A 26688-nucleotide genomic window follows, 5' to 3' on the forward strand; every position below is an offset into this window, starting at 1 on the left:
CCTCATCCTTCCTCCCTCCTCTTTCTCTTCCTTCCACCTCTTCCTCCCTCCCCCTCCTTACCTCCCTTCTCTTCCTCCTCATCCTTCCTCCCTCCTCCTCCTGTTCCTCCCTCCTCTTCCTCCTCATCCTTCCTCCCTCCTCTTTCCCTTCCTTCCACCTCTTCCTCTCCTCCCCCTCCTTACCTCCCTCCTCTTCCCTCCTCCCCCTCCCCCCTCCCCCTCCTCCTCTTCCTCCCTCCTTTTCCTCCTCCTCTTCCTCCCCCTTCCTCCCTCATCACGATCACTCTACACTAATAATAATAATAATAATAATAACGTGTGTGTGTACATTGCAGCATGGGACTCCTCCTCTCCTGATTGCGGCCGGCTGTGGGAACATTCAGATCATTGAGGTGCTGATGAGGAAAGGAGCAGAGATCCAGGCCCACGACAAGGTGAGGACTCCTCTGTGTGGAACACGACGGAGGCACCTGAACTCACTGCTCAAAGCACTGTAGAGACCAGCATATGCTAAACACACCTTTTAATTAGATATACAGATCCCATTCATGTGTATCAACAGAACAGCTTCACAACATGTAAACTAGAACTGAATATGAAAAACTATTTGCATGAATTAGACATTCTAACTTTAACATTACTGCAAAAAAATGTAGGTGATTTGAAGTTGAAGTTGTAGTTCTGACTAACAATTATTCTCGCAAATAATCACGTTTTGCTCTAAATTGTCAATTATACTTCTAACTGGGATGGCCGGACGCTAGAACATCCTCACAATAGATCGGAGCTTTTTTGTCGCGGATGTCTTCATATCATCTGTCTGCAGACACATTCCCGTGGAGAGCCTGAGTTCTCCAGTAAAGGTCAGGGATAAATCCTGGAATGTTTTCTCTTCTCTTCTCGAACCTTCAGAGCGGAGCCAACGCTATCTACTACGCAGCGAGACACGGCCACGTCGAGACCCTGAAATTCCTCCATGAAAAGAAATGCACTCTGGATGTCCAAGATAAGGTGAATAAACACACACACACACACACACACACACACACACACACACACACACACACACACACACACACACACACACACACACACACACACACTACTACTCACTACAGGGTGTTATCTATCAGCAATTACTCACACACTCCTACCCATCAAACCTCTCCAGAAGCATTACTTTGATTTTTTTCAAAAAAATGCCCAGATACACACACACACACACACACACACACACACACACACACACACACACACACACACACATGATTCACACGCTCACACACTCACAACAATGAGCACCTGGGAGCCAAAAAACAGTTACTCTGGCATTTTATCAGCTTATTTGCTGTTGCCATAGAAACAGTGTGTGTGTGTGTGTGTGTGTGTGTGTGTGTGTGTGTGTGTGTGTGTGTGTGTGTGTGTGTGTGTGTGTGTGTGTGTGTGTGTGTGTGTGTGTGTGTGTGTGTGTGTGTGTGTGTGTGTGTGTGTGTGTGGCCTCGATCACAGAGGCAGACGAAATCCCAAAAGGTTTTTTTCTTCCGATCTCTTCAGTCATTTTTACCGCCGGTGTTGTCCTCCTCTGTCTGCGTAGGATCATTAAAGTTTCCTCTCATTTCATTTATTACTCTATAACTTAAAGAGAAAATCACAAACTGAGGCGTCTGCGTGCCACCAACTAAATGCTTATTTTTAACAAGGTGAATATTTTCTATCGCCTTTGCTTTTATGTCATTTCTGCTCATTAAATAAACCTGTAAAGTTAGTATTGACTGCCCCAGCATAGACGCTAACGAGCTTCCTCTCTGAGTGGCAGCCATAAAGCTAAAGCTGATGGATCGATTTCTAATGAGTCCGATTGTCTGCACACACGGGACAGTAAAATCTGAACGTCCTGTTTGAGGTTTTTCGGAAAAGTGTCTGACTCAGCGGAAGTGGCACTACTAACAGGAGAATCATCATATCCTCGGATGTCAGAGCTTTAAGATGTTTTTCCACATGCCGCCGGCAAACCGAGAGCTCCGGTGTGACGCTGACGTCTTACAGATTCAATACACAAGAGTTAATGAAAGCACTTGTGTGTCGCTGTACAACTTTTCACCTTGTGCACTGCAGGTCTATCACAGGTCAGTCACAGCAGACAGGCTACAGATCAAGAATTTACTTTCTTACCTTTAAAAAAAGAATGGACCACAGAGGCCTTGGGTTTAGGGGTCCCAGTCCCAGAGTGTAACCATGATGTTGAAGCAGAAAAAAAATCCACTATATTTCAGGTTGTACAGGGAAACATACACAACATCTGCTTTTGGGACCATTTGCAAGAACCGCACCAGTAGAAGAAGACCCTACCAGAAAAAAAACGAGCATTCATAGCAATATCAGAGGAAACCCCACTAACAAAAGAAATAAATCTATATTCAAATTTATGAATAAATGTTTTTGCAATTTGTTGGACGTAACATGTTGCTGTTGAGGCTTTAGGGTGGTCAAACAATGGACACACTGCATGAAAGTAATTATTGTGAAAACTCCAAAACATCCTGTTACTTTATTTCAATCAGAAGAGTCAAGTTAAATGAATTTAAAGATAATGTTTTAGTCGTTGGCGCTTGGACTCTACAGGAGTAGGTGTCTGCCCTGAATAGCCCCCATGGAGTCCAGACACTGGTAGAAGCTGATGAAATGATGAAGTTGATGAGGCTGGTGAACCTGCAAAGACAGCAACATTTACGTTCCAAAGGCAGAGAGATGGTCATATTTAAAGAGAGACAGGTCATTGTGTTGCTGTGCGTTTGGATAGAAGAGACCAGCTGATCAGAACAGCTGATATCATGATTGACAGCCCCAAACAATAACAGCAAGGAAATTATGAGTAAGCATGCGTCAGAGGAGCGAATGGCAGATGTATGAGGAATAAACTGCAGGCCTAAGCGTGCAAAAGATGTGTTTCACATCCATCTTGCTGTATATCTGACCTGCTGATGATTGGTTGACGTTGAGTGATGACGTATTCTCCGTTGTGTTCCTCCAGTCTGGGGAGACTGCTCTACATGTGGCGGCCCGCTATGGAAACGTGGATGTGGTGAGCTACCTGTGCAGCATCCGAGCCAACCCGGACCTGGCCGACAGGGTAAGCACACGTCACGCACACATTTACCTACACACGCACGCACACACACACACACACACACACACACACACACACACACACACACACACACACACACACACACACACACACACACACACACACACACACACACACACACACACACAGGAACCAGGATAAGATAGGTGTTGATATTTCTTCAACATTCTTCGTTTCCATCTCCAGGAGCAGGAGACCCCGCTGCATTGTGCTGCCTGGCACGGGTACTCGCCGGTGGCCAGAGCGCTCTGCCAGGCCGGCTGCCACGTGGACGCCAAGAACCGCGAGGGGGAGAGTCCGCTGCTGACGGCGTCCGCTAGAGGCTTTGTGGACATCGTGGAGTGCCTGGTGGAGCACGGGGCCGACGTAGAGGCGACCGACAAGGTGATCAGACCGGAAAAACACTGTTTCTTTATATGGAGGATCATGTCTGACTAACAGTGCTTTAATAACAATGCAAAGACACTAACACAGTTTTTTTTCTCTCTGTGTGTGTGTGTTGTGTGTTGTGTGTGTGTGTGTGTGTGTGTGTGTGTGCAGGACAGCCACACAGCGCTGCACCTGGCCGTACGGAGGTGTCAGGTGGATGTGGTCCGCTGCCTCCTCAGACACCGATGCCACCTGGACCAGCAGGATCGCCACGGCAACACGCCGCTGCACATCGCCTGCAAGGACGGAAACCTCCCCGTCGTCACGGCGATGTGCAGCGCCAAGGCCAGCCTGGACATCCCCAACAAGGTGAGGACAAACCGCTGCCCGACACACTGAAATCAGGTTAAAGGGTCAGCTCACCAAAAGTAGAAAGAAAAATAGTGGACTAGTGGTATTAAGCCAGATTTATTTGAGATATACTTACATACTGTGTAAGTGAGATGGCATTACATTCATTTGGCAGACAGTTTTAACGAAAGCACCTGACATTTAGGGAATAATTTGGGGTTTAGAGTCTTGTCAAGGACACTTTGACATGTGGACTGGAGGAATCAGGGCTTATTCAGTCCGGTCCCTAAACTCTGGAACGACTTACTTTCTGAGATAAAGTTTTACAAAATCAGTCACTGCTTTAAAATCTCTTCTTAAAACTTTTTAATTTTGTTTTATTGCAATTTATTTACCTATATTGTCTTTTTATTATTGTTTTATTTTATGTATTCTTTGTAACACTGTTAAGAAAAGTGCTACACAGATAAAGATTGTTTTTATCTTTTTTATTTTTATTATTATTATTTATTTATTTTCAGGGATTAACCCTCACCCCTAGGTTTTTTTTGGATCCTTGGGTTTTTAGTACAATATAATATACTTTTCTGAATAGGTTGAAATGGCCCCGTAAATTTTTCCTGTTGAAGAAACTCGCAAATATTTTACTACAGTCTTCTTTGAGTATTTTTTAAATGACTGTAGTAGTGGGATAACGTGATGCACCTGAGGAGACGACTCAAAATTGTTGAGATTAACTGAAGATCTTATAAGCAGCCAGCCAAAAGTATGTGGACACACCTGTCCATTTCACAAGACTTTTCAAGCCCCTTAGTTCAAAACGGTAAAATGTTGAGGCCACAGCATGCAATGATATTTAAGACAACATTTGTTAAAATGGTTTGGGGAAGACCTTTTCCCCCCTGACTTCAACCCCATCCAACACCTCTGGAATGAACTGGAACAAGCCAGACTGAATCGCCCAAAGTCAGTGTTGGAGCTCACAATGCTCTTCTATAGCCCATCAGTCAGGCTCCAACATCTGGTGGGAAGCCCTTCCAAAAAGCCCAGAGGTTGTAACAGCTGCAGGTTCATGCCCTTGTTTTGGAAATGAGATGTTGTAACAGTCCCGTATGGCTTCAGTGTCCACATACTTTTGACCATGTAGTGTTGGCTGTTCCATCCGGGGCTAAACTAGAGTTAATCACAGGCCAAATAGAGAGATAAATAAATAAACGCAGTGAGCAAACATATCAGAGGGATTAAAGGGATTTCTGTAAGTATACAAACATGCAGCAGGAGGATTTTTTTGCTTTGTGATCCGGCGTTCTGGCATTCGATGTATTTTGTTTGTGAAAATACGTAAAACAGTTTTGTATTCTGATATTTGCTTGCTAAGCAGCATTTTTTATTTTTCCTATTTTGGTGAACTGGTCCTTTAAGGGCGCTCTCACATAAGTGGTTTACATCTGACTGAAGATCCCGTCTTGCTTTGTATCTCTGCCAAGCTCGACTTCCCACACATGTTTTCCACGTTCTATTTTGACGCTTTCCATTTTAATGTATTCTGCGATGGGATTGCTCTTTTCAGACGCTGGAAGCCGCCTCAGCTTTTTCCCCGCATACAAAAACATTATTTTTTTCCCCCTAGAATAGTTCAGGGAAAGTGATGTGCAACGGGAGCAGACAGCACTGACGGAAAATGTTTTGATTTATTCATTATTTTTCGGTATTTCTTTTTTTCTAAAAGCTTATCTAAAGCAGCGTGTCACACGTTGTTGAGGCGCTGCCTGGGTTTGTCTTCGCTGTCAGCTGCAGACACTGGGGAGGAAAATGAGACGGCTAGAATTGAAAACGTCTCCTGTTCTGTTTACAGCAGAATGAAAACAGGATGAACGCCTTCTCGTTTTCTCAAGTTGTGACAAAAGGAGATTGATTTTTGAACGCTGCTTCCAAACAAGCGTAGTTCGTTGTGGGTATTGATATTTTGTCCCCAAAGCTTTTCTTTTCACTTCTGGCACAGAGAACTTCTATAGGAGTGTCAGTATTTGGGGTTTGGTGTAAAATAGTCATGATTATTGATTATTAAGGTCATTATTGTAAACAAAGAGGGCGCTTTGAACACAACACAGTGATCCTGCTTTGTCTGGTAGAAAGGTGCTCTTTAAACAAATAAAAAATAAAACCAGCATCAGTTAACACTGTTAGCTCTGTCAGCACGTTTCTACCATTGGCGCTGTTTGCACCGTTGGCACTGTTTGCACGTTATCGCTGTTTGCACGTTAGCGCTGTTTGCACGTTAGCGCTGTTTGCACCGTTAGCGCTGTTTGCACCGTTAGCGCTGTTTGCACCGTTAGCGCTGTTTGCACCGTTAGAGCTGTTTGCACCGTTAGCGCTGTTTGCACCGTTAGAGCTGTTTGCACCGTTAGAGCTGTTTGCACCGTTAGAGCTGTTTGCACCGTTAGCGCTGTTTGCACGTTAGCGCTGTTTGCACCGTTAGAGCTGTTTGCACGTTAGCGCTGTTTGCACCGTTAGCGCTGTTTGCACCGTTAGAGCTGTTTGCACCGTTAGAGCTGTTTGCACCGTTAGCTACGAGCTGATGAGAGCCGTTGAGAGGCAATTGAAATGCTACATCACACACATTGCATTAGCGTTTTTTTAATACAGTTTTCTGTTCAGTGGTTGTTTAATAAAACCAAAGACAAAACATAGTGTTTTATGAATATCATGACAATACTGTTTTGATATATTTTACCACTATGATTGTCCATTATTGTTCCTGTTATCCGCAAGGTAAATAATAGAACAGTCATATTACGCTTATGTCCTTCAAATATTTACTCCGCCTCCCATTTCACTTTCCTCATTAATTGATGCCAGTGGCTTCCTTGGGTCCAAAATCCAACACATCACATTAGTCACACACATACTTGTACTTGTACAACATCACATTTATTTCACACAATGGTCAACTCATATTCAACTCCTAATTCTGTTTTATTAATGGAGCGGCCATTCATTTTTTTCTCTACGTTAATTCCTTGTTCATCCACTTCATCATCTTTATTTAATAGTTCTTAGAATTGGTCTATGATTTAGTCAATGAGGGCTGTCACCAGGGAACAAGAACAAGTCATTATACCTGACAGACACTGGACTATTGATCGGCTGCTTAAGTAATGCATTCTAAATGGTATTTGAATGAGGATTTAATGCAGGATTGACTTATAAAGGGGGCCGCTATCCCTCTGATTAATATCACAATAGATGGATGGAGGTTATTTTTTCCTAGCCTCTTTTATCACCATATTAAGAATATTATCTTACCATAAACTGTAGCGTCGCTCTCATTCACCGTTAAGAGTTTGTAATTGCTCTCAATATGAATTTACCACCAAGGTCAGAGCCTTTACAATGTATTTCTGAAGCCAAATGCTGTGCAGTTTAATTGAATGAAACGGTTATGTGACTTTACCTTAAAGTAAGAGTTTGTGATATTAATTTCGTCATCTATCCATGTTCACAACAAACATGCATTTTTACACAACCGACAAACACATCTGACAACCAGAGATATACAAACAGAACAGTGCGTTTATGTTCACAGCAAGATATAAGCCCAAATCATATGTCTCATATCCAAATGTCCACATTCTTTGAAGATCCTTCGCACAGTTATTTTTTCGGACATGGGCAGATCATTATATTCATTTATTTCATGACGCAGGACCTCTATCCTTTTATACTTGATTTAAAACGTATCAATACATTCTCCTGAGTCCCCTCCGTGTCCTCAGCACGACAAGGCCATCATATCTCTTTCTCTCTTCATCCAGTACGGCAAAACTCCTCTCCACCTGGCTGCGAACAACGGGAGCCTCGAGGTCGTCCGTCATCTCTGCCTGTCCGGAGCCAACACCGACGGCGTCACCAACGTAAGTCTCCACACGACTTCCTTCTTTCCGCCGCTTCCGTTCACGTCACAGTGACGGTCACTGAACAATGTGTCTCAATGCATCATGAGGAGAACTGACCTCCGGCACTCCACATCCAGTACAGCTTCTTGGCATTTTGATAAAAAAACATATATGAACACTTCTGCTTTGAGTAGAGCTGAATGCATTAGTGAGTAGAGATGATTTGTCATCATGACAGATTTTATGACATGGTTGAAGAAATGCATGAACAACACACATGACATAGCTCATATATTATACAAACTGAAACGGCTCCATCTGCGTTTGTTCAAATAATGGCTAACTTGTTGGTGAGCTTAAACATGCACTTAATAAAAGTAGAATACCAGTTGGCAGCTATTTAACTAGAAACTAATTAGACTCCTCTAGTGATATATTTGAATACATTTATATTATTTCCACTATAAATTAGTACCAAATTGCATACTGTAGTTATTTCCAGGAAATTATTGGACAATAATTAGTAAATTGTGGTACAGTAAACTGAGGGAAAACAAAGTTACTGTCAGGATAAAAATATTCAGAACATCCACTTCACATGTACGTATCTTTATTTTTCTGTCAAAAGAATAAGAATAAAGATAACCACATTTACAGTGGACTTCTCTTGTGTGCTCACAATGAAAACAAAACCCACATCATAATGTACGATGAGGTGATGAATGCAGTGATGGAAAAAAAAAGAAGTGAATTATTGGGCAGAGAAGAGCGTCAACAATCCTAAAGAAAGAGAATCTTCATCTAGTCGTTCCTGCAAAGTCTGATAATGTGTTTTTGACAGCCGCCAGCTTTCAGAGCTTTTATCAAACTGTTCAGGAGCAAATAGAGAGCAGAGTAACTCATTTCATCTGGATACGAGTGAGTTTGACCTCTGAGACGCGTAGGAGTTTATGTCCAACGGTTTATAGATTCTCTACATGAAACACCTTCTTTTCCTCCTTTGAGGCTGAAGGCAGGTTCACAAGCTCCGCTCCGTCAGCTGATGTTTCTCCTGTAGCCTGAAATCATGACTTAATTTCACCCGTGTTCAACAGCACATTGATTATTGGTTTTTAACTCCTTCCTACATATTGTGGGATTTAATCTTAATCTACGGATGCAATCTGCGACCTGCTGGATCAGTGTTTGACCTCTTTAAGATGATGTGGTATCTGATCAGTCCACATTGTCGTTATGAAAGTCAGTGGGCTGCTAAATCAGTTTTTAGTGCCTAATGACGTCCATGCAGTGAGGTAGAGCTGAAACCATTACTAGATTAGTCGAGTGACAGAAATATTTACATAAATGATCAATAGTTTAATCATTTTTCAAGTTTTCAGTTTTAAAATGTGACTATTTGATGCCTTTGTTTGTCTTATATGATAACAAAATGAATATTTTTTGGGCTTTTGCACCGTTGGTCGCATTAAACACTACATTTGAATAAGGTTGATTTTGGGATACTTTTTTCTTGCATTTTATTGACCAAAAAAACGATTAATTACAAAATATTCAGCAGTTTAATGGATATTGAAAATAATGTCCAGTTGCAGCCGTACAGTGAGATGTACAGATATAAAATATACTGTAGGACATAGAGAGCACTGATTGCTATAACATAATAATGGCATATACCCTGATTTTAGGGATCAGAATCGTATCAGAAAGAAAACATTCTATGTGTATTTACCCTCTTGGGATCAATAAAGTCTTTATGAGATTTAAACCCGTCTTGAAGGCTTGTTTGAAATCCTAATAACAGTATTTCTTAACCTGTAATATTATCTTCTTTCCTCTAAATTTCAATCAGAAACTGCAAAAACATAAAAATCTGGTCAATCTTGATTATTCTTTGTAATGAATACACTTCTCTCTGCAATCTTGTGTAATTCTAAGTTAAATTCTTTGTTACTTTATTGCGTTAAATATTTCCCTCTGATCTGTTGAGCAAACAAAATCGTTTTTCATCTGCTTCAATTCAGATAATCAGTTATTGAAAGGGTCTTTTCTTTGCCTAAGACTCTCCACTGCCAGATGTCTTTTCCTCTCTCTGCATTCTCTATCTGTTAATATTGTATGACGGCCGATGTGCTGTGCATGTTTAATACAAAAGCGCATATTGAGATGTATAATTCATCGTCCAGTGGTCGGCCGGTCAGCGCTTCGTTGTGGAGCAGCTGACAGAAAGCTCAAAAGCTAGATCTCTGTCGTTTGCTCCGTTTTATTTCAGCCTCTATAATATATGAGTGGTCAACTTAAAATGTTTAGCCGCATTCATTAATATTTCTGACATTCAAACAGCGTGAAGGTCAGTGTTCTTGTGCTCTTGGGATATTAAGTGAGCTCTTTAGAGAAACCAAGAAGAGAGTAAAGCTAGAACATGACTTGTTTTTCTCGATAAAACTCTCCGTATCTTTTCACAACAAACCCAGTGGAACGTTCTTTTTGGCGTGACGCTCTGCAGAAGTAGGAAGCTCTCTGTGGGCGTCTCAGGCTGTCCATGCAGATTCTCCCCGAGGAGCAGCAGCCAGAGCCGGACGCTGACAGATGGCTGCGTTACCGAGAGAGACTTGAAACATGTCAGGACTGTTGTGTTTCTGTGTCAGTGTAGGGAAGGGAAACTGGAGAGAGGGAGGGGAACAGATTAGAGCTGTGTGTGTGTGTGTGTGTGTGTGTGTGTGTGTGTGTGTGTGCAGCTGTAATTAAACCCCTGCAATGAACTGTGAGATATCAGTGCTTAAAGGGGAACCAACGTTACACTTTTATAGTACGGTTAGACATGAGAAAAATAAACTGTTGTATAAAGTCCTGTGCTCTGAGCAAAGGCTGTCATGTGATGTCTGATAAATTTGACTCAAGTGATGTCACTTGAGTCGGTGTCGGTTGGAGCTGATAACTACAAGTTTAAAAGTGGGGGAAAAAAACAGTGAGCTCTCTGTAGCTCGCTCCCGATATCGGCTTGAGGCTGGTTGTGATACCTAGGTGATACCTGGTGTCTCACTTTTGATTCTTAGAAACATCTTTAAAACATCCAGAGCCCAACATGTTTGATAAATGTAATGCTGAATTGTCTGAGAACTTTTTTAAAGATGTTAAAACGATTGTGCATCAGAAAGAATAGGTGTGATGTTATTAAAGGCAGTGTTTGAATACAAAAAGCAAACTAAATATATAAAAGAACAACAAACAAAACTTAAAATAAATTGTAACTTTACTTAAAGCAAACAATGACCACTTACAGTAAGTTTTAATCACATTCAAATGCATTTTAACAGTGATTATAAGGCAATACAAGTACAAGAATTATATAACTAACAAAAAAGTCAGTGAGTTACCAGCAATTATGAAATATTGTGATACTTGACCTTATAAGTCATTATAAAATGCTTTATAATATGTTTATTATTGTTATTAAGCATCGTGGATATTTATGAGTGTTTTAACTATGACTGTACAGTGCTATAAACAGATTATAACACATTAAAAGTATTTTAATAACATTATATTCATGGTCATCATAGTAAGTGTTACAGATGTTTTTGACAGTATGTTGTGCTGCAGACTCTTCCAGTAGCAGTGTGTTTCATTGTTCTAAAATTACAAGAATGGAAAAACTTTGAGATATTAGGTTTCCTAAATAAAATGTCAATACAAAATGTGTATTAGAAACACTTGAACGTAGATGCACAACAAACAAAACCTAACGGATTATCTGCATTAATCCCCTTTTCTCTTCTTATCCTCCCTCTCTCAGGATGGAAAGACAGCGGAGGATTTGGCCCACGCTGATCAACATGAACTCATCGTTTCTCTGCTGGGAAAGCTCAAAAAGGTCAAAAACGAAGCACCTAAACCAATCAATCTGTGTTTTGTGTTATTTAAATGGGGGAGAGAAAAGTCGTGATTCAAAACCAGGTTTTCACAATCACGCTCGGTTTATTTCAGCGCGGAGGTGTGGAGAGAGACGTCTGCGACCGGAAGGTGTTAGATTTTTAGAAACAACTCCATTTTTAGACGTTCTGTGGCAGCACTTTACTCCACACATAAAGGTAGAATAGATTATTAATGGTACAGTAGCTAAGAGGTTATATCCGAAAAGAGGAATCGTATATTACTCATCTGTATTTTTAGTTTTGAGGAACTGTTTTTGACTATGAAGTTTCAGAACTACAGAATGCTTTTTGGACGTTTTCGTGTTACATTTTAGCTCTTCTACTGACTTAAAGCATATTAAATGAACTGGTTGGGCTTCAGTGTTTTCAACATGACAGGACTCAAAAACCTTCCAGTCACATGACATCCAGCTTGTCTAAACTATTCCATCCAGAGCTGTGCAGCGATTTAACGCCAGTGTTCCCAGTCTGACTCGAGTCACATCCACCACGACGCCCCTAAAGCTAAACGTTACCAACTTCTCCTCTGATCCATTTTTCCTCCCAGAAAACCTGCTGAGATTCAGTGCAGAGCGTGAAAACATGACAGCAGCAACTGTGAGAACAGTCATCCTCTGCATATGCTGGGCTAATTTAAGAGCCGTCGGCACGTTGATGCCAGTTTTTTGACTTCCCAGGAACCAGGAGAGGAGAAAAAAAAGAAACAGCACAGCCCCGTTCCTCAAACGTTTCCTGAGTTGTGTTCTGCTCAGATGTAAATAACTCTTGTTCAAATTAGAAAACTTTATTTAGTGAGTGTGTTTACGTGACCCAGGTGGGAGTAGGGAGTGCTTTTCGTACCCCACACAACCACTCACAGTATCTGAAGCCACTTCTGATACATGACTCATCTATTGGTCGGTTAAAAATGTGTCTTTCATGTTAACAAATATTAATCGTGTATCTGAGTGTACAGCGTTTAATATAACCGTGAGGTATAACTTTGTTCCGTTAGGCGGTGGAACCAAATAATAACCCAAAACAGAGATTCATTTGAAAGTCAAAAAAAAAAAGATAATTGATCCTGAAGATGATTTACGCTTAACATTCATTACGGTTGTCTTTTTCAGCGATGTGACAACCATGACAAATAACAGATGCAGATTTATTTGAATATTGTTCCCTTTATGTGTGTTGTTGTTATTTGTCCTGTGAAGGGTGTAAAGTTCGTTCAGTGTTTAAAGCACTACACTATAAGACACAATCCAAACAACAACAACAAAAAACACAAAAATCAACATGTGACTTGCTGGTGTTGTTGTTCCTCTGAGCCCAACACATGTTAACCTCACCAGATTATACTTCCTCTGCACTGAGGCGTTTCACTGCTTTGGTTTAATACCAATAGAAGTTCAAATTATTTTTTAGTTTTAGGGTATTATTGCCTTCAATGGACAGAATGACGGTCTCTAAATTGCATTTTTTATAGTCTGTAGTTTCAATCGAAACTCTGATCATCCAACAGCTTGTTACAATTGTAAAATATTAAATGTGAAACTGGCTGCAAAATAATAATATAATGATTATAACAGTAATAAACGTTATTTGTATAGCCCCTTGTCATGCAAGAAAAGCAGCACAAAGTGCTTTACAATAAGGAAAATACACATAGAATGAACATAAAAACAAGTAACATAAGATAGAAAAAGAACATGAAAATAATGATAAAATAAAATAAGAAAAATATGATAAAAGTAGATGAAATATAATACGTATAATGCAAAACATAAAATGGAAATAAAACCTGAATATTAATTATTATAATAAAATCAATACCCATATTTGTAGCATGCTCATCTCTGTCTCTCTTCTTTTCTTTTCTACATTTTTAAGATGGAAATTCTGAAAGTATTATAAAAAAAATATGAAATACAAGTTTTCTTTTGTAAGCACTACTTACAGTCTGTTGTGTTTGAACTTTTAGATGGATCTGTCGTCTGATTTTTTTTTTGGGACTCCTTGACATGAAAACATGTGGGACTCCGTGTCACACAGGAGATAAACGTGTTTCTCAATGTGACCTGAACTGTCAGTGGTTTTTAATGAATCCTTTTTTCTTCCTCTGTGGTGTTCTTTTTTTATTTATGCGGTTCAGGACAACCACAAACTGAGCTACATCCAGCAGCTGCGGCCCACGCAGACCGTCCAGCCCAGGATCAAACTGAAGCTGTTCGGACACTGTGGATCGGGGAAGAGCACCCTGCTGGAGTCTCTGAAATGTGGCATCCTGCGCAGCCTCTTCAGGAGGAAGAGGACACGCATGTCCAACACCACCCGCCACCCAAACTCCCCCGTCAACTCCAAACCTGCAGGTAGGTGACGGGTGAAGCCGAGATAATCCTTCATAAGATTAAGCTTTCACCTGCAGAGGACCAGAAAAACAGGCCAGAATAATTCATTCAGTGCATAACAGCAGAGTGTTCCCCTTCACAGACACCCATCATTCATCATCATGACATGCAGCTGATATATTGAACAATAATTCCAGTTTATCACAACTTGGTTTCTCATTTTTGCTAACTTTGGCTTTATTTGAACAATTTACGTGTGTTAAGTTGTTTTGGTGAGTACACTGCTTCACATGACGGGTAGTAATGATGGACAAAGCAACAAAAATGACTCCAAACCCAGTATTAACCCTAATACTCCAGTTATTATTATATTATTATTCCACCATAACCGGAATCTGAAAGTAGAAAACAGTTGCTCCTTCTTTTCTGCTCCCGGTCTTCAGAAATGCTTTTTTTTGTGGCTGTCAATCCTGCAGATTTGTGGCACAAAACACACACATTTTGTATTTCCCTCAGTTTGCCCTCCCTCTCACACACAACACACACACACACACACACACACACACACACACACACACACACACACACACACACACACACACACACACACACCACTGTGTTCCCTTTAACCGCTCTATTTTTTCTTGTCGCTCTGAGCCATTACCTCCCAGACAGACGTGATGCTCGCTACGATAATGGCCGGTTACGTGAGCCGTGTAGTGTTACCGATCCCGTCCTCTATGCTATCGGGGAGATCTGCAGCCTCTGTCAGAGCAGCAGAGAGGCTGAAAGAGCTTCTTTTTCATTTTTTTTTTTTTTCTCGTTCTTTCAATCCTAGCTGAATTCAGGAACGGCCTTTATTCAGTCTCTGTTATATCTGCAGCGATACGTGACACAAGTCCTCAGTGCAGCACGAAGAGGCAGAGCGTCATGATGTCCATTCTTCTATTTGTTCTTTTTATCACAAGCGTTCATTTTTTTAATTTGTAGGGCTGTAGTGTAATATTTACCTTCATCTAATGTTGATATTTGTAGCTTTATGATGCCACCAAACTCAACATGACACCAGAGAGTATTCTGCACTCTGCATCCATTTCTGTCCTCTCAGGTTGTTCATGCATCAGTTCATTTAGAGCGACTGGTCTCCTCTTGTTCTTTCACTTTAGTCATCTGTGAAACGTCACAGAGGAGAGGTCGTGAAGACAGTTTGAGGTTCTTAGAAATCTCCCTTTTTCTTGTGATAAAGGGGGAAGGTGCTGACACAGATATATGAGCAAAAATGACCTAAAACCAGGAAACCAACTTGGCATCAAGTCTGTTTTTTTTCATGCACTGTTAAAATTTTCTTCGGTTATGTCGTAAGATTTCCCAAAACAACAAGGGAGAGGCCTTGACTTTAGTTGCAGTTTGTCATCTGATGCTTTACAGATGACAATGTGTTTTTACATGACTCACACTGAATATTTATTTGTTTGTTGTTTTAACTGTGATCTCATCAGCAGCTGCACTGCAACAACAAACACGTTGTGTCATTTAACATAATTTATCAAGACAGTTCACTTCATTTCACTTTTGGAGTTGTTTTTTCTCACACTGCATTGAAACCAAGCAGCCTTTAAATGTGATCCGTTTACATTCTGTGTGTTTGACCTGTGAGGAAGCTCTCTCCGATCAATTGGGACATCAACAACCACAAAATAGAACGTTTTTAAAATGGATTTCAACATCAGATCGGCAGCAGTTTGTCTTGCTAAGAACACATTTCACTGTCAGAATTATTGCATTCATGTGACATTAGTTTACAGCCCTCATTATGTCCAAATGAGGCTTTATGGAGCTAAAAAAAATACAAAAATGCAGCAAAAAATAACAATTTAGAACCAAAGTAAACAATCTGTAGGTGTGGTCCTACAAAATGTGAAGGAATAATCCTAATGTGATGTCTGCAGTGATGGTTTATTTGTTATAAAATGGCACCACCATGTGTTTGAAAGTGTGAAGTTAAAAAACAGTGAAAAGTAAAACTGTGGATGCAGATCTGTTTATTCTGGTAGAGAGAAAAAATCATGAGCTTCAGGTTTTTTTTGAACAGATAATAATCTTCTTCCTTTAACATTTAGTAATTTAATTACAGATTTTAAATATATGTTAATATTTGACCATATTAAATGCCTTAAAAACCTACATAAAAAATACTGTAAATATTAACAACCATTCAGTCCAGTTATATCATATTTATTATACCTTTACTGTGTGATTACTTATTTATTAAACTTGTTTTAATCTGTTATCTGTTATTTGTTCTTTTGCACTATCCACTCTGCTGCTGTTATCCTGCATATTTCCCCGCTGTGGGACTAATAAAGGATTATTTTATCTTATCTTATCTTAAAAAATTATATTTATTCACACTTTTAGATTTAAAAAAACCCCAAAACAAATTAAAGATGCATTAAACCTTTGTTGAAATGTGTGATGCATCAAATCCACTGGTCCTGATGAAATTTATTTTTATTAATAAAAGGCTAATACTATCTAGAGATATTGTTTGATATTAATTGTGACCTCACTGCTGATATTGAACAACAGTTTCCTTCTAAAAGTGTCTTTTCCTCTTGTGTTTAGTGTCGGCGAGCATTTCCAACCTCTACCCCGGCTGTGAGAACGTCAGCGTTCGGAGTCGCAGCATGATGTTTGAGCCCAGTCTGACCAAAGGCGTCCTGGAGGTCTTCTCCCCCGTCACCAACGCTCTGTCCGCCGCCGACGACCAGGCCACCAAGGCCATCGACATCCAGCACGGAAACATCAGCGGTGAGACCCACAGACCGCCTGCGTTTAACCAGAACCAGAACCTTCAACCTTAAATACAGCTGATGTGAACATGTCTCTTGATGTCCCTCTCTGTAGGTGTGGGGGAGTTCAGCGTGTGGGAGTTCTCGGGGAACCCGGTCTACTACTGCTCCTACGACTACTTTGCAGCCAACGACGCCACGGCGATCCACCTGGTCCTGTTCAGCCTGGAGGAGCCGTACGAGACCCAGCTGGGTCACATCACCTACTGGCTGAACCTGCTGAAGGCCCTCCACCTGCCTCAGGACAACATCGGTGAGATTTATTCAGATAAAAATATATATCCTATTCATCCTAAAAATCCGTGTACCTGTCGTACCTGCAATTGAGGAAAGAAACATTTGAGCAAGACGCAAAATCATTTCTTGAATCTCAGAATTAGATCACTGTTGAGAAAATACCTTTTCAAAATACCTTTTAATTGAATGTTTAAGGGTTAAAGCATTTCTGGGTTTCTAAAAAAAGTACATTTAAATAGTTGGAGGCTTTTCACCTGACAACAATCTTTGGTCTACAAATTTATTTACAGTAACTTGAAGAGATCATCAGTAAAGATTGTGACCATTGAGTTGTTGAATTTCATCAAACAATACCTAAAAAGCCATTAAAACATTCATTATTATTATAATTATTATAAATGTTCGAGGAAGTACATCGATATTGCTACTTTTACATCAGTAAAATAAGAATAACATCTTTATAAAAAATCAAAAATAAACTTTAAAGGGTTAAAAAATAACTAAAGCTGTCAGATGCGTGTATTGGAGTAAAAATAACAATATTTGCCTCTGAAATGTAGTGGAGTAGAAAGTTAAAATACTCAAATAAAGGCTAAGTACATTCATTTTGTACTTAAGTTCAGGAAATGTACTCTTCATATTGTTTTGTGTTTGTAAATAAAGTTAGTGAATATTTGTAAGTGTAAAAACTGAACTGTGTGTTTCCTGTCCTCCTCTTCCTCCTCCAGCCTTCGGCGGTCGGGTCCAGCAGCCTCTCATGGTCGTCCTGGTGGCGACGCACGCCGACCTGGCCGACGTCCCCAGAGCTTTCTCTGGAGAGTTCACCTACGACAAGGAGAAGGTTCTGCTCAAGGAAGTCAGGAACAGGTGGGGACCCAAATACACCACAGCACACAAGAGGGACATGGAGATATTTGTTGTTGTTTATTTTAATTTATTAACTAGATCTGGTAATACAGAGGGAAAATGATGCTGTAATAAACTGACTTAAGGCAGGTTAAGTGTTTTTGCTATGTCAAATAGCTGTAAATACTACAGTACCCATGAGCCTTAGCAATCAATGCTATGAAAGCAGTAAATTATATTATACATACTTAAATGATATAAATTGAATGCCGCTGTGATTAATGCTTTCACACATATCAAACCTTGACAGGCTCCTTTGTGTATTTCAGTGCTCACGTTAAGACATTTGTGGTCTGCTTTTGCTTTTTTTGTTTTGTTTTTAGGTTTGGAGTCGACATGCAGGTCTGTGACAAACTGTTTGTGATGGACGCCGGAGCCTCCAACTCCAAAGACCTGAAGCTGCTGAGGAGTCATCTGCAGGAGCTTCGCGCCAGCATCATCTCTGTGAGCAACACACACACACACACACACACACACACACACACACACACACACACACACACACAAAGTCATCTCCTCAATACGTCTTTAACTTTCTTGATGTGTATTTGTACTTTTAACCAATTTATAGGGTCGTAAGTAACACAATTACCTTCATAATCACGTTTTTTATTATTATATTCCTTTATTATATATTCCTTTATTGATCCCCATGGGGGAAATTACACAGACACAGACAATAAATGTTACACAGCTCAACTACACAGACACAGACAATAAATACACATACATACTACACAGACACAAATACACATACATACAACTACACAGACAATAAATACACATACTACACAACAAAACAAACATCGAACAGAAATAAGAATAAAAATAGATTAAAAAAAAAAAAAAATGTACAGTATATCCACATGGGGGGGGCTGGTCAGCATGTTGACAGACTGTGGTCTCCGCTGTTGTTGTACAGTCTGATGGCAGTGGGCAAATGACATCAATGGCTGAAAGAGCTGCCCAGCTGCCACAGTTCCTCATGGAGAGGGTGAGAGGGATTGTCCAGGATGGCTCCGAGTTTGGCCTTCATCCTCCTCTCACCCACTGACTCCAGACTGTCCAGCTCCAGACCCACCACAGAGCTGGCTTTCCTCACCAGCTTATTGAGTTTGTTGGCATCTCCAGTCCTGATGCCACCACCCCAGCACGCTACAGCGAAGAAGAGGGCGCTGGCTACCACAGACTGGTAGAATGCCTTGAGCAGTTTATTGCACACATTGAAGGACCTCAGCCTCCTCAGGAAGAACAGCCTGCTCTGTCCTTTCCTGTAGAGGGCGTCAGTGTTGTGTGTCCAGTCCAGTTTATTGTTAATCTGCACCCCAAGGTACTTGTAGGACTCAACCCTCTCCACTTCCCTCCCTGAATGAAAACAGGAACAGGGGGCTTCTGTTCCTCTGGTAGTCCACCACAAGCTCCTTGGTCTTGCTGATGTTGAGCTTCAGGTGGTTGTTGCTGCACCATGTGATGAAGCTCTCAATCAGTCCTCTGTACTCCTCCTCGTTGTCCCTGGTGATACATCCAACAATGGAGGAGTCATCGGAAAACTTTTGGAGGTGGCAGGAACCAGAGTTGAAGCGGAAGTCCGAGGTGTAGAGAGTGAAGAGGAACGGTGCCAGTACAGTTCCTTGGGGTGCGCCGGTGTTGCTGATCACAGACTCAGAGACACAGCCATCCACCCTGACGTACTGTGGCCGGCCTGTGAGGTAGTCAGTGATCCAGGAAGTGGTGTCGGGGTGCAGGTTCATCTCCAGCAGCTTCTCTCTCAGTAGGGAGGGCTGGATGGTGTTGAAAGCACTGGAGAAGTCAAAGAACATGACTCTCACAGTGCTTCCCAGCTTCTCCAGGTGAGAGAGGGCCTTGTGTGTCAGGTAGATGATGGAGTCCTCCACCCCGATGTGTGGCAGATAGGCGAACTGTAGTGGGTCCAGGAAAGCTGTAAGCTGGGTCCTCAGGTGCCGCAGAACCAGTCTCTCCAGGGTCTTCATGACATGTGATGTCAGGGCCACAGGTCTGTAGTCGTTAAGACCGCTGGGACGACTCTTCTTCGGCACCGGGACAATGCAGGACGTCTTCCAGATTGTGGGCACCTTCTTCAACCTCAGGGAGAGATTGAAGAGGTGCCTGAGAGGAGCTGCCAGCTGTCCAGCACACACTTTCAGCAACCTAGGGCTGATGTCATCAGGTCCACTGGCTTTACTCATCTGAAGCCTGGAGAGCTGATGCTGTACCTGGATGGTGGTGAAGGTGGGGCTGGGTGGTGAGGGGTTTGAAGGGAGCTGTGAGCTCCTGGCCGTGGGTGAACAGTTGTAGGGGGGGGGGATGGGGGGAGTGATGGGCTGTCCTGGTCCACATCTGTGGAGATGTTGGTCTGAAGAGGGCTAGTGGGTGAGGGGGGGCATCCTCTGGTCCTAACAGTCTGCTGGGAGAGGGGGAGGTGGCAGAGGTGTAGATGGGAGGGGGAGCAGAGACCCCAGCAGAGGTGTGAATGGGGGGAGAGGTGTTAGGTGGAGACCTAGCCTCACTATCGGAGCACACCGGGGTGGGGGTAGTGTCGAACCTATTGAAGAATAGGTTGAGCTCCGATGCGAGTGCTAGGTCACCCTGTACTCCAGATGAAGGCAGACTGCAGCCTGTCATCATTTTCATCCCATTCCACACCTCTTTAGTGTTGTTCTGTCCCATCTTAGCCTCGATCTTCTCCCTGTAGCTGTTCTTAGCCTCTCTCAGCTTTCTCTTCAGCTCCTTCTGAACAGCCCGAAGTTCCCCTCTGTCCTTAGCCATGAAGGCCCTCTTCTTCCTGTTGAGAAGGCCCTTCAACTCTTTGCTGATCCACGGCTTGTTGTTGGTTATGAATTCATACTCAGTCTGAAGGAGCCAAAAACTTTCCCACGATGTCTTCTGCCTTCTTGTAACAAATTTTAGACTTAACCTCAAAGAAAATAACTATTTGTTTCATGATTTTTACAGTGGAAAATATTTTATGAGAAGATACTGAATTCAAGCGACTGAATCCTGAATATTTTCCTTCTTCATTTGTCAGTTAATATCTTAAGAAATGATCATCCATGTATTAACCCCCACCCCACCCCCCTCCTTCCTTCTCCACCTCTGCAGAGGTGTAGCCCCATGACGCTGCTGTCGGAGCGTCTGCTGGCGACGCTGCCGACCTGGAGGAAGCTGAGCGGACCCAACCAGCTGACGTCGTGGCAGCAGTTTGTGAGCGACGTCCAGGAGCAGATCAACCCTCTGGTCAGCCAGGATCACCTCCGGACGCTGGCGCTGCAGCTGCACAGCATGGGGGAGGTGAGCGCTTGTTTTCATCAGCTCCAGACCACACTGAATGCAGCTGCAGGGAAATTAGATTATATTTATGTGAGGGGCAAAAAAAACCAACATGCTGAAAAGATTCCTGAATGTTAGTGCTCACACATGAGACAAATTTAAAAAATATGGAAAAACATCTGTATTTAATTTATAAAATGGTTTGGTTTGAATCACATAGTTCAATAGATTTACTGTGAAAATAACAGAACTGAAAAAACAAATATTTATTGTTATAATTTATATTTTCATAAGAGAACCATAACATCTTCAAGTAAAAACAATTAAATGGTAAATTAAATGGTAAATGGACTGTACTTGTATAGCGCTTTTCTAGTCTTCCGACCACTCAAAGCGCTTTTACAATACTAATCATTCTTCAGCAGTTGGTCTTCAGTTCATCAGTCGACCACCATGGGGCACTGTTTGTTCATGAATATAATAAAAAGCCAAATCTTTGTTTTCAGCTGTAAACAATTACTCAGAATTCCTCTGCTGCAGGAACATGTTGTTGTTTCTCTGTTTATTTACAAGAATGACTCACCTGAATCTGAAAAGTGTTTCTTTACTTCTTCGTTTTAGTCTCACCGTGTGTCCTTTCTCTGTTTGTCAACATGTTTCACCACATTTAACTGTCTTTTCACAATTTTTCTACATTTATCCACAATCATTTCCCTCTGGTGACCCTCCTTTCATGTTCTCTAACTTATATTTGACTTTCTCTCTCACGTTCTTTCCTTCTGCTCCTCCCACAGATCAACATCATGCAGAGTGAGACGGTTCAGGACGTGGTTCTTCTGGAGCCTCGCTGGCTCTGCAGCAACGTCCTCGGTAAGCTGCTCTCGGTGGAGACGCCCAAAGCCATCCACCACTACAGGGGCCGCTACCGGCTGGAGGAGGTTCAGGCTCTGGCTCCGGAGAGCGACGTGGACGAGCTGCTGCAGATCCTGGACGCCATGGACGTGTGCGCCCGCGACGCCACCAACCCCTCCATGGTGGACATCCCCGCCCTCATCAAGACCAACGGCCTCCACCGCTCCTGGACCGAGGAGGAGGAGGAGGACTCGCTGCTCTACGGCGGCGTGCGGATCGTCCCCGCCGAGCACCTCACCCCCTTCCCCTGCGGCCTGTTTCACAAACTGCAGGTGAACCTGTGTCGATGGAGCCACCAGCAGAAGCCCGAGGAGGAAGGCGGGGAGGATTTCGACGGAGACATCCACCTGTGGACCAACGGCGCCAAGGTGAGCCAGGGAGCAACGGAGGCCATGATCCTGCTGGTCAACCACGGCCAGGGGGTGGAGATTCAGGTGCGCGGGCACGAATCGGAGCGGGCCAAGTGCTACACCCTGTTGGACACCGCCTGTAGCATAACAGAGAACCTCCTGTCCTCCACGCTACCCGGACTCCTCACAGCCAAATACTACCTGAGTCCTCAGCAGCTGAGGGAGCACCACGCCCCCATCATGGTCTACCAACCCAAAGACTTCTTCCGAGCCCAGGTCCAGCGGGAGTCTTCGCTCACGAACACCATGGGCGGCTACCGGGAGAGCTTCAGCAGCATCCTGTCCTTCGGCTGCGCTGAGGTTTACCAGCAGGGGACTCTGGGAACGGACATCCACATATCGGACGTCCCGCTGTTGGCCCGCAGGAAGCTCTGCCGCATGCTGGACCCCCCGACGCTCTGGGCAAAGACTGGTGCCTGCTGGCCATGAACCTCGGCCTCACGGAGCTGGTGGCCAAACACAGCAACGGGACTCCAAATGGCGCGCCCGAGCCGGACTCGGACTCGAACCCGGACTCCCAGCAGGCCGAGCTGCAGCCCAGCCCGACGGCGGCGCTGCTGCGGGAGTGGAGCGGGCGGCCGGACAGCACCGTCGGCGTGCTGATGGCCAAACTGAGGGAGCTGGGCCGCCGCGACGCCGCCGACTTCCTGCTCAAAGCTTCGCCCGTTTTCAGGGTCAACATGGAGGCGGTGGTCGCTGCCGCCAACGGCTACCCCCCCGCCTGCAACGGTGGCACCTCCTACAACTCCATCAGCTCCGTCATATCCCGCTGAACTCCACCGGGGGGTTTGACTTCCTGTGTCTGACGTGACGTTTCCCCGGAAACAGGACGTGCGTGTGAATGAACATGAAGTGCAATCGTCCAGCTGCTCGCTCCTCAATCACTCCATGACGTTGGCGTACGAACCAGATGTTGTGTTCGTGCTCTCCACACCTGTACAGCCCACCTCCTTTTTTTTTTTCTTCCACTATGAATGTTGTGAAAGAGCTGATTGTCCCGAGCTCCAAAGAGGAATCCTGTGCTTTTTATTCTGTTCTTAAATCTCGTCGTGCTGCTTTTTTTAACGATATCCCTCCTACTTCTACTGCACACTGAAGTCTCGCTCATCTCACGGCTAACGGACAGAAAAGCTACATTTAAAGAAGAACAACAACAACAACTCTACGTGAAGGAATGATTTAAAAGATGGCCGCCTCATGTTTGGACCTTTTTTTTTTTTTTTTAATATCCAAATTGAAAACTGAGGACCATCTCTACTCACTCCGTCCACAAACAGTTACATAGAATATATCTCCCTCTGTTTAACTGATGTGACATTTGAGCCATTAAAGCTTAGTGTTTAATAAATTAACAGCATTTTTCAGAGTGCCTTTGTGGCCTTCTACCTCCCTAAAGAGCACAAATAGTCTTATTATAAAAAATAACAGTAGTTCTTTTCAAACATTTGAAGAACTGTGCCTTGTTGACACTTAATTTCAATCAAGTCTATACTCTTAAAATGGAAAAGGCCACCTGGAAAGGAAAGGAAAATGAAGCTCGACTCACGTTACTATTAAATTTAAGTGAAACAGAAAGCGGAGATCAGATTTCTGCTGTTTTCTGTTTGGTGTTTGAGGCGCTGCTGGAGATGAAACATGTTGTTGGAGTCAGCGTGGAGTCGATGTGACGCTCTGTGGGGGAAAAACAACATGATTTATGTTTAAATGGTGCGTTTGTGGTTTCATACGGAGGATCTATCTGAAGTATTATGTCTTCATTAATCCCAAGCAACAGAAATATCTTCTTTAGTGATTCATTTCTGGTGACACTTTATTTTACGAGCCCTTTAATTTCCTAAGAAGTTCCTGGAAATAACTTTTTTTATTGTAAAGTGGTATTAACTATAGTGAGACAATGTCATGAGACGGTTATATGTTTGTTTTTGTGGGAATTTCCTTGACAAACCTGATAAAAAACCTAAAAGAGATTAATTTAAACTTGAGTTAATAATCATATATTATTAAAAACTAACCTCTCCTGCTGTGCTCTGACTAAAAAGTATTCAAGGAATCCATGTACTAAAACCATTGTTATACTTACAGGAAACTGCAGCGTCAGACTTAAATCAAACTGCCAAAAGGTCTTTATAAATATTTAATGCGGCCGTGAGCTGCTCCTCTGTTTCCTTTATGCACTTTAACAGACACTCACACATTAAGTGTTTTTAAGTCTGCATACTGACTTTTTTTATAAACTTAATTCTGTCACTTTTCCATTCAGAACCTACTTTGGATTAGTTTGTAGTATGTTAACAGGAAACACCTTGAGTCTGCATTCTTCCTATAATTAATACAAAATTATGATATTGTTCTTTCCAGGAACTTTTCGAAGAGTTTACAGTTATATATTAGTTCCTTTTTTGGGGGAATTTAAGCCAACTATGGGACCCTTAAAATAAAGTGTTAATATTAATGTTTCACTTAAAAATCTATCTACTCATTTCCAGTTCACAAGACGGGACTTTTTTCCATTTATAAACAGAAACAGAAGAGTATTTTTCCCCTTAAAGTACAGTGTCTTATTAAAGGATGGTGATCGTTCCATCACCATAAAAGGTGGCACCAAAATGATTAAAAAGAATAGTTAATTTTTAACATTTTCTACAAAGCTAAAAGGTAATTTATTATAACCAGTAAACACACCTGACCATGCTGCTTTTTAAATGCCTCCTCAACAGGTTTTTCTGCATTTATGACGTTAACGATGAACTTTACCGTCCGCGGTGTCGGATTGTTTCACAGCAGCATCGACGCCGCTTCTGTCGAGCTGAATTTATAAGCTTCTCTCGGCGTCAGTGTTGGTGGACCGCGTGGCTTCACATCTCCTTTCACTTTTTGTCTTTTTATATCATGAAGCTACAGCTCGACTCATGTCAGCAAAAACAAAAGGAAAAGACAGCGTGAGGTTAGAATTGATGGCTGAAAAAAAAAGGGCCCTGTTGGAGACAGAAACGTCCTTTTGTGAAAGCCGGTGTTTTTATAATGTTAGAGATCAGAAAAAAATGCTCTTTTTTTTCACGCGTTGATGTTTGAAGAAGAGTCTTTCATTCTTAAAAAGTGAAATTTTTCTTTCTAGGACGCAGTGTCACAGTTTGCTAAATGATGTGCCAGAGTGCAGTATTTCCTCTCCCCCCCCCAGTGTTACAACCTTTAAATACTACTTCAAATACTGTCCTTTATCTTTTTGTCTTGGCCTAAATTTGCCAATCCCCTTGATGTACGTACTCGAGGGCCTGTTTCCTCGACTTCATCCTCACCTTTCTGTTCACTCTGTCGGCCCAAATATGTTGACTCCAATTCCAACGAGGCCAAAATGAATGTACTACACATCTCCTAAGAATATATAACAAAAAACACAAAGATACAGTGATAAAACGTGTACAAAAACACGATGGAATTAAACGTCCCCAAACACCAGAAACACAATTTCACTTTGTCTCACCGAAGCTTTTGTTGAACTTTGCCAATGTCGTGTGCCTAAAAACACACAATCGTTCATTCCTCTTATTATTATTATTATTATTATTATTATTATTATTATTATTATTATTATTGCCTTGTACAGTATACGAGCTGAGAAGTTTCAGAAAGGGAAGTGAATATTATGTTTTTTGTAAAAGCTGGGAATCACTATATTATTATCTACTTTGTCTCCGTTTGGTGTCTTTTTTTTTTTTTTTTTTTTTTTCTCGGATGGTTCTGACCGAAACAAGTGGATTTTAAAGTGTCCTCAAAGAACATTTTTCTGTATGATGAGGAAAGATGAACTCTATAATCTGATATTTTCCTTCTCGGAGACTCCGGTCTGAACGCCACATTGCACACTTTTGTCTTTTTTTTGTCGCTATTTATGTTATGTTCTTTTTAGCATGTCTTGGAATGCCATGTTCTTAGTACTTCTGACACTTTATAGTGTAATACATTTTATAATAAATTCTTTACCTAATGTCACCGTCTCTGTCATAATTGAAGACAAACAGTTAGATGAGGTAGCGTTGTAGAAGATAGTTCATTTATT

The 26688-nt window shown here is 42.0% G+C and overlaps 1 protein-coding gene across 1 annotated transcript in view; it reads left to right on the forward strand.

Moving 5' to 3' along the window:
- Positions 1-26348, forward strand: part of dapk1 (death-associated protein kinase 1) — an 82062-nt gene extending 55714 nt beyond the window's left edge. Inside the window, 15 exon segments of the mRNA XM_054610446.1 lie at positions 336-434; positions 913-1011; positions 3032-3130; positions 3335-3532; positions 3689-3886; positions 7684-7782; positions 11558-11635; positions 13831-14047; positions 16652-16837; positions 16934-17131; positions 17844-17982; positions 18345-18465; positions 21142-21330; positions 22104-23013; positions 23016-26348. Of these exon segments, the coding sequence (XP_054466421.1) occupies positions 336-434; positions 913-1011; positions 3032-3130; positions 3335-3532; positions 3689-3886; positions 7684-7782; positions 11558-11635; positions 13831-14047; positions 16652-16837; positions 16934-17131; positions 17844-17982; positions 18345-18465; positions 21142-21330; positions 22104-23013; positions 23016-23404 (3219 nt within the window). The 3' untranslated portion in view covers positions 23405-26348.
- The last annotated feature ends 340 nt before the right edge of the window (positions 26349-26688 follow it).

Source organism: Anoplopoma fimbria, chromosome 13 (genome assembly GCF_027596085.1).
Source record: "Anoplopoma fimbria isolate UVic2021 breed Golden Eagle Sablefish chromosome 13, Afim_UVic_2022, whole genome shotgun sequence".
Taxonomy (NCBI): domain Eukaryota; kingdom Metazoa; phylum Chordata; class Actinopteri; order Perciformes; family Anoplopomatidae; genus Anoplopoma; species Anoplopoma fimbria.